The sequence below is a fragment of the Myxine glutinosa genome, chromosome 1 (genome assembly GCF_964187855.1).
Source record: "Myxine glutinosa chromosome 1, kmMyxGlut1.1, whole genome shotgun sequence".
Classification (NCBI taxonomy): domain Eukaryota; kingdom Metazoa; phylum Chordata; class Myxini; order Myxiniformes; family Myxinidae; genus Myxine; species Myxine glutinosa.
In genome coordinates, this window is record NC_136261.1 from 406,178,820 (window position 1) to 406,197,621 (window position 18,802).

General features: G+C 42.8%; 1 protein-coding gene across 4 annotated transcripts; it reads right to left on the minus strand.

The window, feature by feature from the left end:
• Positions 1-9,557: 9,557 nt before the first annotated feature.
• On the minus strand, positions 9,558-17,526 carry LOC137416315 (uncharacterized). Of its 4 annotated transcripts, XM_068101852.2 has the most exons (4): positions 17,444-17,502; positions 17,176-17,280; positions 15,253-15,645; positions 9,558-12,000 (listed from the first exon to the last, which is right to left on the minus strand). In XM_068101852.2, exons 3-4 carry the CDS (start codon positions 15,629-15,631, stop codon positions 10,856-10,858), a joined length of 1,524 nt encoding a protein of 507 aa, XP_067957953.1. In that variant the 5' UTR covers positions 15,632-15,645; positions 17,176-17,280; positions 17,444-17,502; the 3' UTR covers positions 9,558-10,855. The 4 variants fall into 4 exon arrangements, 2 of the variants coding, with proteins under 2 accessions (XP_067957953.1, XP_067957951.1); XR_013621910.1 differs by lacking the exon at positions 17,444-17,502 and having other exon boundaries at positions 15,260-15,645; positions 17,176-17,397; XM_068101850.2 differs by lacking the exons at positions 17,176-17,280; positions 17,444-17,502 and adding an exon at positions 15,784-15,921.
• Between the last annotated feature and the right edge of the window lie 1,276 nt (positions 17,527-18,802).

Genomic DNA, 18,802 nt, shown 5'->3' on the forward strand with positions numbered 1-18,802 from the left:
TCATGTCATCATCGAGTGTTCTCACAACATGATGGAAACGTATCTTGCTGTATGATTGTGATACAGAATGTATTAAAGCAAACACATGGTTGCTGTCTGCCTCACAGTCAAACATGTGCCGATCCAAGGAAGCAAATGTAGACCGACCGACCTCAGAAAGGACAGAAGTGGAAATTGCCACTCTTATCCCACTTTCACGAGGCATTTTGCCATTGCTTACAGCCAGGAGCCTCTTGACACAGCGTTCAGTCGCCTCACAGACACGAACAACACTGTGCGAGGGAACTATGAGGCCACCCCTGTTCTTGGTAACAATCAGGCTGTACATTGGTGTGGTTTGCCATTCTTCGTTGTTACTGGTCAATGCAGAAAGACATTGGCTACACTTCAGAGTCTTCCTCACCATCCTCACCACATAGCCGGCAATAGAGCCAACACATGACTCTGTAAAGATGGAAAGTTGCTCAAAATTTGGAATATCCGCATAGTCGTGGTCCTCTTTTGCCGGCGATCTCAACTCCAGGTCGTATCGTCTGGCCACCAACATGTCGTGACTCTCGTCAGGCACAGCCTGCTTTGCAACGCACTTGAAGGAAGCCGCATTCAGGATTCTGGTTGAGTCCTGTGCAGAACAGTTCCCACTTGCAGACTTGATGTCATGTCGCATCAAGAGGCGCTTATATGCGGCAACAAACTGCCGGGCCGTTGGGTTATTCCCACTTCCACATGCAATGCGGACCGCTCCAAAGAAAAGTTCAATGTGGTCTTGGCTCATTTTGTACGTGAGCAGGTATCGCAGGGGAGATGAGGCAGGTTTGACATATGTGAAATACAAAATTTTGACACTCTCTATGCAGATCATGAAACCAATGAAGGGGGTTTTCAAACGCGTATTGGTCATAACTTGACCATTCATGTTTTTGATGTTGGACAAGTAACTGTAGGCAGTATCCAGGAATGGCAGGAAAAGTCCTTCTCGTGATGTCATGAGTGGTGCCTTGTAGTTTCGTGCCAATGGATTGCGAGAATTTAGAATGTCAAACAGTTTGTCCAATGTTTCAATGTATTGGCAGGTAGCCTCACTGCCCTGAAATTCTGATAGTTGCAAAGTGTCCCTGCAAAACCGAATTGCATCTGCCACACTAGTGCTCAATGTCTGAGCAGCTGTGTCCACCTTCATGACATTGCTCTTCCACTCGATGTGTTTCCGGGAGAGCTTATTTCCCAGACGCAAGCCTTCCCTCTTCTGCAGATCAAAGAGTGCCTGGATGTATTTCCACGCGATGACTTTTTTGTTGCCATCCTCCATCATTTTCATGGATCCAAGACAGTTTCTTGCAAGTTTAAGCATGTGACATGCATCGAGTGCAACACAAATTTTCTTTTCGGGATTTGCTGGGTGGGGAAATGTTGGTTTCACATTCTGCGGCGTGATGTCGGCACCTAGCTCACGTAACATTGTCAAATGAGCGGACGGTCCATCGCAAGTTAAGGAAACCACCTCTGCACCGATATCATGCAATTTTAGTAGACATTGTGTCACCAAATTCGCCTGTTCCTTCCCCGACAATCCATTTATCATAAAGTATGCTACAGGCACTTTCCAACTGTCATTCAGCTTCCATTCCCCGATTCCGATTTCCCGATCGACGTGGGAGCCCCAGCTCCTTCACTAGCAGACAAGACAGCCGGCTTAACGTTCGCCAGGATGATCAGTCGCCCTGCCCGTGAAATACCAGGATCGGGATTCGTACCAGGACCCTGAACAACTTCCTGCCCTACCTACTGCTACTGCGAAGTGGGAAGGCAATGGCAAACCACCTAGTGCTGTAATTTATACAACCCTCATTTGCAGTTATTGGCATCAGATAGCTAAGGAAAAATAACAACTATTGAACAATAAACTTCCAATTTAGTTGCATGTTCGAGTCCGGTGTATTGTATTACTTGCCCTGATGGATGTGGACGAATGTCACAATCGGCTTCCCAATATGGCCGCCAAGCAACTTCCGCTAGCTTCAGCCGACAGCCGTCATTGGCTCTCCAGTTTATTATATACCTCCGTGCTGAACATCCAGTCAGAACAAGCCTCGCCCTTCCTCGCAATGCATGCCGGGATGCCTTTCTCTCCGTCTTCAAGTGATCTCGGGCGGGTGTCTGTTTATTACGTATGCAAGATCGGAACAGCGCAGAGGAGCACCACATGAGCGGAACAGCCACGCCCCCTATAAATTATGCAGCCAATCAGCCACCGGCTATATACGAAACAACAGCACAGCACGAAATATTAGTTGATTCTTTGAACGATTTGTTGAACATATAGACACGATTATAACTCATCAGCAGTCGGAGAATAAGACTTCTCCCATTTCCACATTGGCTCCAATATATCATCTTCCTCCATCACACATAATAAACCAGGACACTCGGTAGAGAGCACAACTCAGCTCGGTTGAACAGTTTACCTTTTGTATCTACTGACCGGTCTCGGATCTGGATTCGGACCTGAACCAAAATCTTATTATAATAGAGCAAACGTATATGGTTCGCTATGCATGTTTATATGTGACGAAAACGTCTTTTTCTTCCTCAAATAAAATTACCACCCTCTTAATTAACCCTCTTAATTGCGTTAAGACTGCTGAGACCCCTGAGACCTTTAACGACCCTTTAAATTAATTCCCCCAAGAACCCTGAAGACCCAAAATACCCTGAATACCCCCAAAGACCCAACATACTCTGAAGACCCCCAAAGAGCCCAAAGACCCAAAACACCACAAAGACCCAAAATACTCTTCAAGGCCCTAAGGCTGAAAAAGACCCTGAATACCCAAAAACCCAAAAGACCCCAAAGACCCAAAACATTCCCAAGACCCAAAACACCCCGAAGACCCAAAACACCCCGAAGACCCAAAAGATCCAAAATCCCCCGAAGACCCAAAACACCCCAAAGACCCAAAATACCCTTCAAGGCCCTGAGGCTCAAAAAGACCCTGAATACCCAAAAGACCCCAAAGACCCAAAACACTCCCAAGATCCAAAACACCCCGAAGACCCAAAACACCCCCCGAAGAAACAAAACACCCCAAAGACCCAAAACACCCCAAAGACCCAAAACACCACGAAGACCCAAAACACCCCGAAGACCCAAAACACCCCGAAGACCCAAAACACGATTATAACTCATCAGCAGTCGGAGAATAAGACTTCTCCCATTTCCACATTGGCTCCAATATCCTCAGCAAAAGCGCCATTTCCTGTGCGTTTTGTATTTTACGGTGATGGCCCCGCTTCACACAGGAGCGACAAAGGCTTCATCGGCTTGAGCTGTCACCTGAACCAGGTGGTGGTGAGGTGTTTTGAATTACGTGGGGGTGAGGTGTTTTAAATTATGTGGTGGTGAGGTGTTTTGAATTACATTGGGGTGGTGTTTTGGATTACATGGTGGTGAGGTGTTTTAAATTTGGTGGGGGTGAGGTGTTTTAAATTACGTGGGGGTGAGGTGTTTTAAATTACGTGGGGGTGAGGTGTTTTAAATTACATGGGGGTGAGGTATTTTAAATTACATGGGGGTGAGGTGTTTTAAATTACATGGGGGGTGAGGTGTTTTGAATTACATGGTGGTGAGGTGTTTTAAATTACATGGGGGTGAGGTGTTTTGAATTACATGGTGGTGAGGTGTTTTAAATTACTTGGTGGTGAGGTGTTTTAAATTACATGGGGGTGAGGTGTTTTGAATTACATGGTGGTGAGGTGTTTTAAATTACTTGGTGGTGAGGTGTTTTTAATTTCGTGGTGGTGAGGTGTAATCGTCCCAAACTTCCAGACTGATGAGGTGTTTTGAATTACGTGGTGGTGAGGTGTAATCGTCCCAAACTTCCAGACTGATGAGGTGTTTTGAATTACGTGGTGGTGAGGTGTAATCGTCCCAAACTTCCAGACTGATGAGGTGTTTTGAATTACGTGGTGGTGAGGTGTAATCGTCCCAAACTTCCAGACTGATGAGGTGTTTTGAATTACGTGGTGGTGAGGTGTAATCGTCCCAAACTTCCAGACTGATGAGGTGTTTTGAATTACGTGGTGGTGAGGTGTAATCGTCCCAAACTTCCAGACTGCACATACCCCTCCCGTATGTGCTGAGGGGTTCTTTTTTGAATTAAAAAAAAAATTTCAACCAAAATCTTCAACCTAAATTGCTTATAATAATGTAATATCACAATCACTACAATTAAATTTGTGCAAAATAATTGTTTGTATTATGATTGGTGTAAATCATGACAATACAGCAACTCAGGTACAGTAATTATCCTCAGCTAAAACAAGCCCGTTCCTCTGTAACGGCGCTTGGTGAGGCGAGCGCAGCGATCCGAGCCAAGCTAGTATATATATATATATATATGTAGCCAAACCACTCAATGGTGAACAATGACTTTTAAAAACTTTCTGATCTGGATCTGCATTCGTGTCTTCACCAAAATTGAATCAATTCTTCCTTGTCACATACCCAACATCTCTCGTAAATTTCATACGAATCCGTCTGCAATTTTTTAAGATATCCTGTTCACAGACAGACAGACAGACAGACAGGGGTGAAAACAGAACCTTCATCCACCTTCGATGGCGGAAGTAAATATGCTATTTGGTGTCTGTCTGTCTGTGATCCATTCCGTCGTTATTTATCCAAGATCAACCAAACTTGACAGGAGGATTAAGTGATGGAGGTTGTAGCGACTTCATTTGCCACCCCCTTTCCCCAAGGCGGTTTCCATCTTGAGTGAAATCCGTGTTGAGGTGTACAATACGTGCCAAGTTAGCTAATACGTGACGTTTTTCGAAGGCCGAGTCTAATAACAAAAGCAATAACAACACCAATGATAATAGCATAATATTTATGTTACTGTGGGTGGAGAAGAGGTTGGAGGTTCAAGGTGAAATGGCATTGGGATTTGTGGAGCTGGGAGAAGGCCTGTGTGACACTGTCCCAAGAGATGGTGATGGTGACACCGAGATAGATGGGAGTAACGGAAGCAGAAGTTAGGTTGGTGGAAGGGAACGAGGGAAGAGTTTTGGTTGGTCCTGGGATGGCGGAGGAGTTCAACATGAACATCGGTTTTAGGCAGGAACGCTCTCAGCCCACTCATGTTTATCATGGTGATGGAGCTGGTAAGCAGGAAGGATATCGTATGTGGATGATCTTGCACCAATTAATTAATACCAATAATATCCCTCCTCCCCAATGGGGTTTTCCTCCTTAAACTAATACCGTATTAATTATCAATGCAATATATTGCTATCAATGGAATCCGCTATTTACTTCTCCCAGTGGAGGCTTCGGCCCTGAAGCAGCGTCTTGGGTCCAATCTGGTTATTTATCTACGGAAAGGACATTTTCAGTGCTCTGGAAACGCTCTGGAAACAGCAGCTGTCACTCTTTGATTGAGCTCAGGTGCATCTAATTTCCTTTGATCACCTTGAGATGTCTCTACAACTTGATTGTAGTCCACCTGTGGCCAATTCAATTAATTGGACATTATTTAGAAAGAAACTCACCTTTCCATATAAGGTCCCACAGTTGACAGTGCATTTCAGAGCAGAAACTCTACCATGAAGTCCAAGGAACTGTCCGTAGAACTCCGAGAAAGAATTGTGAGGAGGCATAGATCTGGGGAAGGGTGTAAAACAATTTATTGAGTGTTGAAATTTTCCAAGAGCACAATGAGCTCCATCATTGGGAAATTGAAAGACAATGGAACTACCCAGCCTCTTCCTAGAGCTGGCCGTCTGGCCAAATAGAGCAACTGGGCAAAGACCTCGGTCAGGGAGGTGAACAAGTACCCAATGACCACTCTGACAGAACTAAAGAGTTCCTTGGCTGAAATGGCACAATCTGCCAGAAGGACAACAGTCTAATGTCTATGCAGCCCTTCACAAATCTAATCTTAATGGGAGAGTGGCCAGATGGAAGATTGACGTTCCAACAGGACAATGACCCCAAGCATACAGCCAAAGCAACTCTGGAATGGCTTCAGAACAAGAACGTGAAAGTCCTTGAGTGGCCGAGCCAAAGCCCGACTTGAATCGCAATGAGAATCTGTGAAACGACTTGAAGATTGCTGTTCACCGATGCTCCCCATTCAACTTGACAGAGATTGAGCAAATATGTAAGGATGAATGGGAGAAACTCCCCAAATGCAGAATCCAGAGCTGATACAGACATACCCAAGAAGACTCGAAGCTGCAATCACTGCAAAAGGCGCTTCTACGAAGTATTGCCTCGGGGAGTTGAATACTTATGTAAACTAGGTGGTATTCATAGAATACTTACCCTGTGCAGTCAACTTGGTGTGAGCTAACGCTTCTGTTTTTGGACGTTTTTTTTTCTTCTTTGATCCAACATGGCTGCCAGACCACGTGAACGATGAGATCATAAGTTTATATTCTCTCATATAATTGTTGCATAGATCATGCTCAATAAATTTCAAAATGATCAGCCTAAGCATTGTCCCTGTCAAATTATGACGTCATAATTATGGCACAAATGACGTCATCGTTAACAGCACCTATTCCCCATATGGAGTTCTTTACAATGAGCCATGTTTCAATTTTTTCCATGGAGCGGTTTTGGAGATATAGAGGTGCAACATTTTTCCGGTTTTACCAAGATGGCGCCTGTACCGCATGACCTATGATGTCATGATTATCATTAAAATATTCTACAGGAGGAGGTGCTCCTATGGTGAAAATTTCGTGTCCATTAGACCAACAGTCTCTCTCACCTAGCTCCTCTTCACGCTGTTGAAACCAAAGCGTTCAGAATCATTGGAATCTCCCGCGATGACGCCATCTCCGAGGGCCTTTCACTTACTCACCGCAGGCAGGTTGGTGGTCTTTCCGTCTTCTACCGACTCCTCTCCGGCCTTGCTCCCCCAGCTCTCTCTGGGCTCTGTCCCACAAATATTCCTACAGGTCGCACAAGATCTGCCTGCAACCCTCTTATGGTTAAACTGCCAAAATCAAGACTCTCTGCTCACCTTCATTCCTCTTTTCTCCCGCCTCTGGAACAAACTCCCTCACTCTTCAATCCCACTCCTCCCTCCAGGTCTTTAAAACAGCTGTTCACCAACATCTCTTATCTTCACCAATCCAAAACCTTGATCTTTTCTACCCCCGCTAATTTCACCCCAAATCCACTTTTTTGAAATACCAACTTCTTTCCTGGAAGTCTTTGGTGTCCTTGCGTTTTATACCTATCCTGCCTCCCCCCCCAAGCCCTCTCCCTCCCACACATCTCCCAATGTCCCTGCTCTCAAATGTTGTGTTTGTGTGCTTCCTCCCCTTCTCTCCCCATCTTGTCTACCGCTCCCCTTTTTATATATTTTGTTTCCTTGTTTGTTTGATAAATGTTAGCTCTTTCACGAGCCTCGATTCTTTATACAAAAAAAAAACAAAAAAAACAGTTGCTGAGAAAAAAAAATACATAATGATTGGATAAGTGTTGTATTTGTCGAATTATGATGTCATAACGAAGGCACCGATGACATCATCATTAACATATCTTATTCCCCACGGGGAGTAGTTGACAATGACCCAGGTCTCAATTTTTGCCATGGATTGGTTTCAGAGATATAGAGGTGCAAAGTTTTCCCAAGATGGCGCCTGTACCACGTGACCTACGACGTCATAATTATGAATAAAAAAATTATACAGGTGGAGACACTCCTATTGTAACATTTTGTGCCAATCGGTCCAACGGTTGCCGAGAAAATTGATTTAAAAAATGCAGACATGTACGCACGCATGTACGCCACACATACGTACGTATGCACACGAATGCTTAACCCTGCTTTTCGCATCGCGAGCCCAGGGTAATTAGATATTTCTGTATTTCATCAAAAAAAAGAAGAAGAAAAATTCCACTCTGCCATTATGGGGTATTATGTGCAGATTCGTGAAAAAAGTCATTTCAATCCATTTTAAATTCAGGCTGTAACACAATAAAATGTGAAAAAGTCAAGGGGTGTGAATACTTTCTGAAGGCATTGCAAGCAAGTCTCAATTCGTCACAATGTTTTAGTATTGACAGAAAAATCAACCACTAATATACTTTTGTGATCATTATCTGAAAGAAATTCAGTCCTTTGAACTTCTGGGCTTCAAAGTCAGGAGATAACTCAACCAAGGAAACTACATCACCAAGCTCGTATACAAAGACATGCAACTACAGAAGTGAGTTATTGACGGCACTATGGCCAAACTACAAATTCCTGCTCTGCTACTCACAGCCATGTGCCGTATACCAAAATACGAGGCTTTCAAAATGATGGAATCCATCCCAGAATGTTCGGCGTGCATGAGCAGAAACCTCTAGAGACAACGATCTTTGGGGCATGTGAACTGCTATTGTGCGTGCATGACAGGGTAAACCTAAAATGGCTCACAAAGCATCTAAAATAAGCTGAAAGTACTTAGTAAGTATCTGAGAGACAGCGAGGGTCCATATATACATATATGTGTGTGTGTGTGTGTGTGTGTGTGTGTGTGTGTGTGTGTGTGTGTGTGTGTATTCGGGTGGTTCTTAGCTACATAAGGCAAAAAAAAAAATTGAATTGTTTTACTCCTAACCTTTAATTTTTTTGGTATAGAGGTAAAACTTCTGCATGTGAAATATATTTTGAATACATCAAGTTTTACGGGTTGCACAGTGACGCATGGTTGCCAGACACGCGTTGATTTCCTGCAATTGGGAAACCTCTTGCAATGTTCCTTTTTCCTTTTTTTCAATTGAAACAATGCCCCCCTATTTGCGAGTTTCGCTATTCGCGGATTTTCCAGGAACGTATCCCCCGCGAATAGCGGGGTCCAAGGGTATAATCAAACGCCTCTCATCCATGGATATTTCTCATGATTCTATACATTTTCTTCAGTCCCATTTGCATCCACGAACAGAACGATTATGATTAACCATTTGGAAATTACCACTCTTTGGTTTAAAATAACATTTGAACTAGAACGGGCACTCGGTAGAGCGCATACCTTCGCCGCAGCTACTGTTCTGTACTTGGCATGGGAGTGTAGGGAACAGAACAACAAAAATACGATTTTGACCTTTTCGTGACCTTGACCTTGACCTTTGACCCGATTGCTCCCAAAATCTAATCAAATGTGTCCCGTATAATAACCAATCATCCCACCAAATTTCATGCAATTCGGTTGAATACTTTTTGAGTTATGCGAATAACATACACACACACACACACAGACATACAAATAAATACACAGCGATCAAAACATAACCTTCCGCTTTTGCGAAGGTAATTACAGATTTGACACGAGCAACGACAGGTTGGCAGAAGCGAGTCACTGCAAATGCACACATAGCACATGTGTGAAATGCCTCGTTAGAATTCATACATCATTTTGAAAGTCCCACATTGTAGAACTCTCATCCAGGTGTTGCATTTTTTTTTTACATTTCTCCTCCAGTTGTTGCACCTTTTCCATCACTGGCGAGAACAACGTTCTGCAATTGATTAATTTCCAGCCAGGAGACAGGCGAATGTGGTCTAAACTTAATTTTATTGACAAAGCCAAAAAAAGCGACATTCGATACACCATTGCAACACTGTACAATGAAAAAGGTAACTGGCTTATTCTTCCTGTTCCACTCTTCTTACCCTCTTTCACCATATTCATGTGTCCTCCACTTGAAAGATGAGTTCATAATCACCATACTCTCGCAAACTTTCAAGAAAGCCCCTCTCAATTGAATGATGTCGTTCATTAACGAGGTGTTTCCACAACACAGAAGTTGCTGTAATTTTCACTGAACACCGACAATCTCTCCAAGGGTTTTTAAAATCTAACTTCAAGCATTAACACTTTTCACATTAAACTTTATATTTACAACTCGTGTCTAGCTCAACAAATATTATAATATCGTAAATAATAACAGCATTAAAGTGCATAGAACATAAATATACTGCTCAACAAAATCGTTCATAAAGAATCTGTGGCACAATTGTCCTCCTCAAGAAAAAATCTCAATGTTCCGAATTGACACGAATTACTTTACAAAACTGTCAGGACACATGAATAAAAATTGAAGAGGAATCCACCATCAGCTGGTTGCCTTACCCATCTACAGCAATGGCTGGTGATCAGTCAAAAAAATTTAATTTGGTCCTATTGAGATGCCCCACACAAAAGCAAGCCATTCTTTCTCCATGGTAAAGTAGTTCTTCTCTTAGTTCAGCAGCTTCTTCCTTGCCACACTTGCAGTTAAGAGTGCCAAACTCACGGATCGTGTCGCTGTAAAAGACCAGATCTGATGCCAGAGTCAGAAGGACCTTTCCTGAGCATAAATGTCTTACGATGGTCCGGTTGGGTTTGTTGAGTTGCTTGAGGGTCACAGCCACCTTGTCCAGACACACTGCCGTGCTAGGTCCATTCATTGTCGAATTTGCAAGTGGCACTGAGATGGCTGCATAATTTGGGATGCAATCCCGGAAGTATCCGCTTGACCTGCAGCGGTTCCCCCAACACATCAGTGCCGACCCCTTTAAAGAAGTCTGAAGGTTTCCCACCTCTCCCTCACCCCACTTCCCTTGCAGATGCCAGCTCGTTGATTAAACAAGACAAAGCAGGTTATTTGTCACATTTACAGTGATGACATTTCAATGAGGGATGAACTTGTTTCTTTTCAGGATAAGAAGTTTGATTCTTGATTCTGTTGCTGAAAGCACATCTCAAGCCATTTTTGTGGAACCAGGCAGTTTCAATATTTGTCCTTCAGTTGCTGAGGTCAACGACTAACAGTGAAAACACTCAAGTACTGTTCTTCTCAAGTTTTATTTATTCATGGAAAGTCAGGTTCGTAATAATCATTCATTTCTCCACGATAAACAGTGACAGCAATGTATATCCAGTCCTCGTGATTTCCATTTGGGAACATACTGTCAAGTATCAATACGACATCCTTTTGTTCTTCCTTTGTTCCCGAGTGCCTCTCTTCCGTTTGCTTCGTTTTGACATCCTTTGCCATTGCCGAGAAGCGACATCCATTGATAAAAAGTTCATCTGTAGCTCGATCCAACACCTCTTTCAACTCCATCACTTCGTTGTGGTTGAATAACGAGTTCCACGTGGATGACAATCCACCTTCTAGGTACTGTTGAAGAAATAGACTATTCCACGGATCACCCCATACGACGTTTATCCGGTGTTTGATCCACTTTTTCAATCGATCACGTGGTGTTGGAATTGGATCAAGACAAACTGTTGCCTTCGCACAGCAGACACTTTCTGATTCAGCTGACCATTTGTAAGCTTTGCAGTGTTGACAGTAGTTATAAAACGGTCCCAAATCACCGACTCCAACTGTGTTCTTCATTATAACTTCTCCGAAATCTTGTACATCACTCTCGCCTGTGATGCCTGGCATAATGTTGTTTCTTTTCTTTCGTAGTAATGCCACTCTACGATTTTTATCAGATGCAGTCTCATTTATTCTCCTATATCGAGCATGATTGGCCATTTGGAGTAAGCGGTTGCATCTTCTCGATGGTGATTCAGCTAAGCGTTGTTCCCTGGCACGTTGGGACTTTTTCTGAAGTCGCCTTTTTCTGTGCTCAGCAGATTCAGATGCTGTTGACTCTTTCGCATATTGAGACATTTTATAGAGTCGCCTTTCTCGGTCTTCAGGAGATTCAGATGCCCTCGACTCTCTGGCATGTTGAGCCATTTGCTGAAGTCTACGTTTTCTCTTTGCCGGTGACTCTAACGTCCGCACTTCTCGAGCATGTTGAGACATCTGCTCAAGTCTGCCCGTTCGATCCAGGGAGGACTGGGTTTTTCGATGTTCACAGGCATTTTCAGCCATACCTTTGAGTGTTTTGCTCCTACATTTTGTACTTTGAGATGCACGTCTTTCTCGAGCTCGTTTTGCTCTTGCTGCAAGTCTTTCACTTTCATCTTGATATTTTTTTGGTCTTCCAATTTTGCCTGGTGGTTTAAACGGCTGTTGTCATTATGAGGAACAGAAACATCGTACCCACATATTTGGTAATCAAGTCATGTTTTTGAAATGATAGTCATTGCTGAATTGTTCCTGTCACAGAATAATACATTGTCATCAAGTCACGTTTGAGTTTATTTTATTTTTAAATAATTTTTTTTTAAATGTGGAATAAAAATTAAACTTTCTACATTTTGTGGAAAGTTGCTGAACCAGTGTAGGATCCCCTCCCTCTCCCCCCTCCTTTCTATACTGCTTTCTATCAATAGAAAACTCAAAGTCTGGAACTTCGAATGTATTCAAATATTCATGTATAATTGCCATTCACTCATAGCGTACATCCGCAAAACTTATTGATATGTCACACACCATTTGCTCATCGTCAACACTCAAACATTGTCCAGTCTGTTGCAGTCCTGTCAGTTTCCATCCCTTCAGTTCCCTCAGATCACACAAAGGTGTTGCACAATCCAGAATGCCAATCTATCCTCATCCTTGGTCTAGTGTTGACCAGGCTGAGAGTGTGTCAGCTGTATGGGCTGGATACATGGACATGTTCCATGTAACACCGCTGTGCCAGCTACCGCTCTGCCAGGCCCCGGAAGTCCCTTGTCCGGCTTCACCTCCATCGTTAACACCAACTGCAGTAGGAGATCGATAGACTTTTAACTCCAACTTCGGTACGACTCCCCGAAGCTAAAATATAATAAATGCAGTTCAGTTGCAACAGTGTGCCATCCTCAACTTCTCAAGTCGTGTCAAAGTCAGGTTCTATCAATCATAGAAACCTCATCCACCCCAGGAACTCACATTGGAGGTAATATACATTTTACAACAATCCAATACACAAATCTCTTTCGCCCTTTAATTAATTAATTAATTAATTACTCACACCAATATGTATCGTCTTTACAAAGATATAGTACATTACTGAAAACCAGGCCGGTCTGGTCAATGCAATAGTCCCGGCTGATAAAATTCAATTTTAACACGCTCAGTATCTTTCAAGATCAACGGTAATGAAAAAAAATATATGTATTTTGAACAAAATAAGTGTTTTTTAAATTTTGGATTGACACAATTTCCACTTCAGGAAATATTATAAATAGCCATGGATCGCCGGGAACTTGATGACGCCGGAAAGAATTTCCAAGTTGAACACCAAGATTAAAATAGATAGGCCAATTTTTACGATTTCACATAATTTCTGCTTCCGGAAGTATTAGTGCCTTCAGAAAGTATTCACACCCCTTGACTTTTTCACATTTTGTTGTGTTACAGCCTTATTATAAAATAGATTAAATTGAGATTTTTGTCCCTGATATACCTCATAATGTCAAAGTGAATTTTATTTTTTTTAGAAATTTTTACAAATCAATTAAAAATGAAAAGCTGAAATATCTTGGTCAATAAGTATTGAACTCCTTTGCAATGACTCCAAATTGAGCTCAGGTGCATCCAATTTATTTTGATCATCCTTGAGTTGTCTCGACAACTTGATTGGAGTCCACCTGTGGCAAATTCTATTGATTTGACATGACTTAGAAAGAAACACACCTTTCTATATAAGGTCCAACAGTTGACAGTGCATGTCAGGGCAGAAACTCTACCTTGAAGTCCAAGGACCTGTCCGTAGAACTCCGAGATAGAATTTTGAGGAGGCATAGATCTGCGGAATGATATAAAACAATTTCTAGAGAGCTGAAAGTTCCCAAGAGCACAGTGAGCTCCATCATTACGAAATGGAAAGAATATGAACTACCCAGACTCTTCCTAGAGCTGGCTGTCCAACCAAACTGAGCAACCGGGCAAGAAGAACCTTGGTCAGTGAGGTGACCAATAACCTAATGACCACTGACAGAACTACACCGTTCCTTGGCTAAGATGGGAGAACCTGCCAGAAGGACAAGAGTCTCTGCAGCACTTCACAAATCTAGGCTTTATGGGAAAGTGGCCAGACGGAAGCCACTCCTGAGAAAAAGGCACATGACACACGCCTAGAGTTTGCAAAAAGGTACATGAAAGTCTCCGAGAGCATGAAGCAAATTATTTGGTGGTCTGACGAGACTGAAATTGAAATCTTTGGCCTGAATGTGAAGCGCTACGTCTGGCGGAAACCAAGCACTGCTCATCACCCATCTATCACCATCCCTACCATGAAGCATGGTGGTGGCAGCATCATGTTATGGGGATGCTTCTCAGCTGCAGGGACTGGGAGACTTATAGTACAGGCATAGATGGAACAACGAATGGAGCCAAATACCGGCAAATTCTTGAGGAGAACCTGCTTCAGAGTGCAAAAAACCTTAGATGCGGTGAAGATTTACGTTCCAAAAGGACAATGACCACAAGCAAACAGCCAAAGCAACACTGGAATGGCTTCAGAACAAGAAGGTGAAAGTCCTTGAGTGGCCTAGCCAGTGCCCAGACTTGAATCCCATTGAGAATCTGTGGAAAGACTTGAAGATTGCTGTTCACCGACACTTTCCATCCAACTTGACAGAGCTTGAGCAAATCTGCAAGGAAGAATGGGAAAACTCCCCAAATCCAGGTGTACAAATCTGATACAGACAGACCCAAGAAGACTGAAAGCTGTGATCGCTGCCAAATGGCGCTTCTACGAAATATTGACTCAGGCGGTTGAATACCTAAGTAAATAAGATATTTCTGCATTTCATTTTCAATAAACATGTTTAAAAAAATTAAAAACATGTTTTAACTTTGTCATTACGGAGTATGGTGTGTAGATCGGTGACAACATTTTAAAATTCAATCCATTTTAAATTTAGGCTACAACACAAAATGTAAAAAAGTCAGAGGGTGTGAATACTTTCTGAATACCCTGTATATGATGTGTTGAAGGCAAATATTTTACATTGCCAACAAATATGGCGAAATGGTCAAATAACTATTCCTTATTTACCGTTGCCACCTAAGGTGGATGGAGGTTATGTTTTCACACCTGTCTGTGAGTAGAATATCTCGAAAATGTTTTGGACGCATTATGACAAAATTTGGTGGATGAGTTTGTCAGGTGACAAGAAAAAGCCAATTAGATTTTGGTACAGGCCCGGATCCAGATCCAGCCTATCAGTGCACTCTACCGAGTGCCGGTTCTAGTTTAACATAGGGTGTCAAAGTTCCATGGAATTCTTGTCATATTAACATAGTTCAGACACGATTGGCCAAATTTATTGTGTAGAGTTCATAATCTACTACTTGCATTTCTGACAGCTTACAATTCACCGTGTATCTTTCTTTCTCTTCTGGATCAACAAGGTACTCGTCTTCAACCTTTACTTGCAGGACTTCAATATGTCTTTCCATCTCCGAGTCATTTTCACATCCTGACACAGCGGGCTGTTCCGAGCCTTTCCGGTCAAAGCACGACTCCATAAAACAACAGAGCTTGGCGTACATGATGAGAGTAAATGTTTGTTTGGACACAGAACAGAGTCGAACCCTTGACTGAGCGGACTCGGCATGGGCACAGAGCAATCTGAGGATTTCGATCCCTAGGCCCTTAACCGCAGCTTGGAGCGACTCCTCCGGCAAGCCACGGCTCTCCAGCCAGGCAGGAATGACACCGATCCTGCTATTAGTTCTTGTAGAGTCCATGGCTCGTCAGGAATCTGAAGTGAAGAGAGTTAGAACATAAATAGGCCCATCCTTCTTAAAGAAGCTACTTAAACACAGCTGAAGTGATCCTAAATATGAAACAAATCATAAACACATTTACTCAGTGGAACGGCACTCAGTAGCGCACATACCTTCATCAGACAGATCACTTTACGTTTTGTATCCCACTGATGGGCCGGATCTGCATTCGGACCTGAACCAAAATGGAATTGGCTTGTTATTGTCGGCTATCCATCTCATCCAATAGGTTTTGTCCATAATCTGTCCACAATCTCCTCTACATGCTACCTTTGCAGCCATAACCAACTTTTTCACTCCATCACCTGCTGCAAAGCAGCTATTCCTTCCTTCAAGCCATTTGTAGTGATCCTCAACTAAGCCATTTTGACATACGTACTACCTACAGCAACTACTACCCTCTCTCTCCACTAACCCAGAATTACCCATATTAACCACTTCTCACACTGTTTAACATTTTCCTCCATTCTTCCATTCTCCTTATTCCCTGGTGTTGGGCTAGCGGCTAGGGTACCGGCTTAGGATCCTAGGATCCTGGGTTCGAATCTCGGTCGATCGCCGAATTAATGCCAGGGGGGTTGACTCAGCCTGCTCATCCTTCCGAGGTCGGCTAATTGAGTACCAGTTCACTGGTAATTCCCTGTTTGTCGTTGAAGGCGGCAAAAAGGGTTGGCGTCAGGAAGGGTATCCGGCCGTAAAACATTGCTTCAAAAAGGGGACCAAAAAACAACAACTACCACGGTCCCCGAAAAGGCCAACCCCCGCTTTGCGGGGAAAAATGGCCTCTAAACGGTGGTTTTTTCTTCCATTCTCATTATTCCACGATTATTTGCACTGCCCTTCCACAAACACTATCATAGTGCAATGGTAGGAACCATCAAATACAGCAAACCTTGCCAATAAGGGAAAGTAACCACGTATCGCGTTGTGCCGCAAGTAGCACTGAATCTATCAAGTGATTCTCTCTGTCTTTCTCTCTGACAGGGAAGGTGGGATTGGGAAGGGAAGGGAAGGGAAGGGAAGATTACATTTACAATTAAAATCCCACAAATCACGACATTCAAACTCTTCCACACATCCTTACATTATTACTTTTGTTTAAAAAACATTAAATTTCTGAAATGGTTCAATTTTATTATTGAAGGAGAAGCAAAAAAGAATGCAGAGCGCAGAGTGAGAATAACCTGGAAAGACGTATTTAACCAAGGACATTAATGGTGATGAATCTGCATTTCAGAATAAGCCCGCAAAGACTTTCATATGAGGAGTTAATAAATGTGCCGAATCTGCATTACAGAATAATCCCAAGAAGATTTTAATGTTGAATGTTAATAATGGTGACGAATCTGCATTTCAGAATCTGACATCACTGTCACACATAAACATCGATCATCTCGTTTCCTCCGTTATTAGTAACGGGTCGTATCGTTACATTTTGATATTTTAAATGATTCTTCATCGGAATCTGTCCCATTACTATGAATTTCAACAAAACGAGAAATTACCATCTTTTATTCCTCGCTCTTCCTGTCCATAGAACAACCTTCCCGACATTGTTCTGTCTCACTCTTCCCTTCACTCTTCAGGGATTCGAAATTCCAAATCCATGCCTAGGATCCCCGGGTTGAAGAGATCGTAGTTTGAGGAGACAACACACGGAGCGCTCACAATGGCCCCTACCCAACAATAATCAGGTTTTACTCATCAGGTGAACAACGAACGGAATCGGAAATCATAAAAAACAACAAAAAAACAACAACAACAACAACGAACCGAGCACGACGATCTCTGGACTCCTCAAACTCCAAACTTCCCTCCGAACATCCAGTCAGAACAAGCCCCGCCCTCCTCGCAATGCATGCCGGGAAACTTCCCTCCAATCCAGTCAGCACAAGCCCCGCCCTCCTCGCAATGCATGCCGGGATGCCTTTCCCTCCGTCTCCGAAGAACCTCAAGCGGCTGTCTGTTTATTACGCATGCAAGATCGGTCCAGCGTACAGCACGTTGCAGTAACTAGTGGTGACTGAGTGAGTGTTACTGCGCCAGTTAGCCGAGATAGACCTTGTGGTGTTCACAATTCTTAGGACCACACACAGCTTCTGTGAACAGATCGAGGTTCATTGAGCGCTCACACAAAACACACCGAGCCCGTGGAAATCAGAGAGCCAAGAGGAATAAATCATGGGAGTGATGAAGCAAAACAAAGCATGCGCAGGACATCGTCAGGTGACGTCACGTCATAAGCAGTAAAACCAACAACCAATACTGGCGGTGCAAGTTGTGCATGTACGAATCTCAATCCTTCGGAGGTGACAAACATCTATTTTGTAGTCATTGACCAGTGAGAATAAAGGGAAAACAATTTTGACCACATGGATTTTTTTACACCTCCATTTCATCCAATTATATTACTTCACATATATTATTTAATAAAATGTATCTAAGTAGTAAGTACCCCTCTCCCCTCTGATTAAATGGCAGTCCTCAAAATATACAATATGGCGAAATAAAAAAAATATTGGAACAAACTTTGTCTCATACAGATAAGTATCGGACTAAAATACGCAATTCGGTGTCTGTCTGACCGAGATACATTTGGTTGTTACTTATACAATCTCAACCCAACTTGACAGGATGAAGGGCCACACGACGGAAGTTGTACCGACTTAATTTCCCCCTCTCCCTAAACCTTGGGTGAAATCCGTGTTAAGGTGTATGTCCACGTTAAGATACCTAATCATGGCATTTTTCCAATGCTGCTTCTAAAAACGAAAGTAACAAGAAAGAACAATCAAAGCCTGCAGACCCTCGCTAGGACGTGTTTTTAGTGTTTTTTAAGGTTTTGTGTTAAAACAGAAATGGTGGCCGAACCACGTGACCGATAGTCTTTTTTTTCTCCACCAATTTATCCTTAGATTATGGTCAAGAAATTTAATCTTGATTGGATGAAGTTTTGTACTTGTCGAATTATGACGTCATAATGGAGGCACCCATGACATCATCATTAACAAATTTTATTCCCCATGGAGAGTTCTTTACAATGAGCCATGTCTCAATTTTTTCTATTCAGCACTTTTGGAGATATAGAGGTGCAAAGTTTTTAGTTTTTTCCAAAATGGCAGCTGTACCACG

Bases quoted from the DNA above. Each gene is read 5' to 3' on its own strand.
- LOC137416315 (XM_068101852.2), bottom strand. From the start codon at position 15,631: ATGGACTCTACAAGAACTAATAGCAGGATCGGTGTCATTCCTGCCTGG. The intron at 12,001-15,252 runs GTAAGCTGTCAG...TTAAACCACCAG, and splicing joins AGAAAGATACACGGTGAATT to GCAAAATTGGAAGACCAAAA.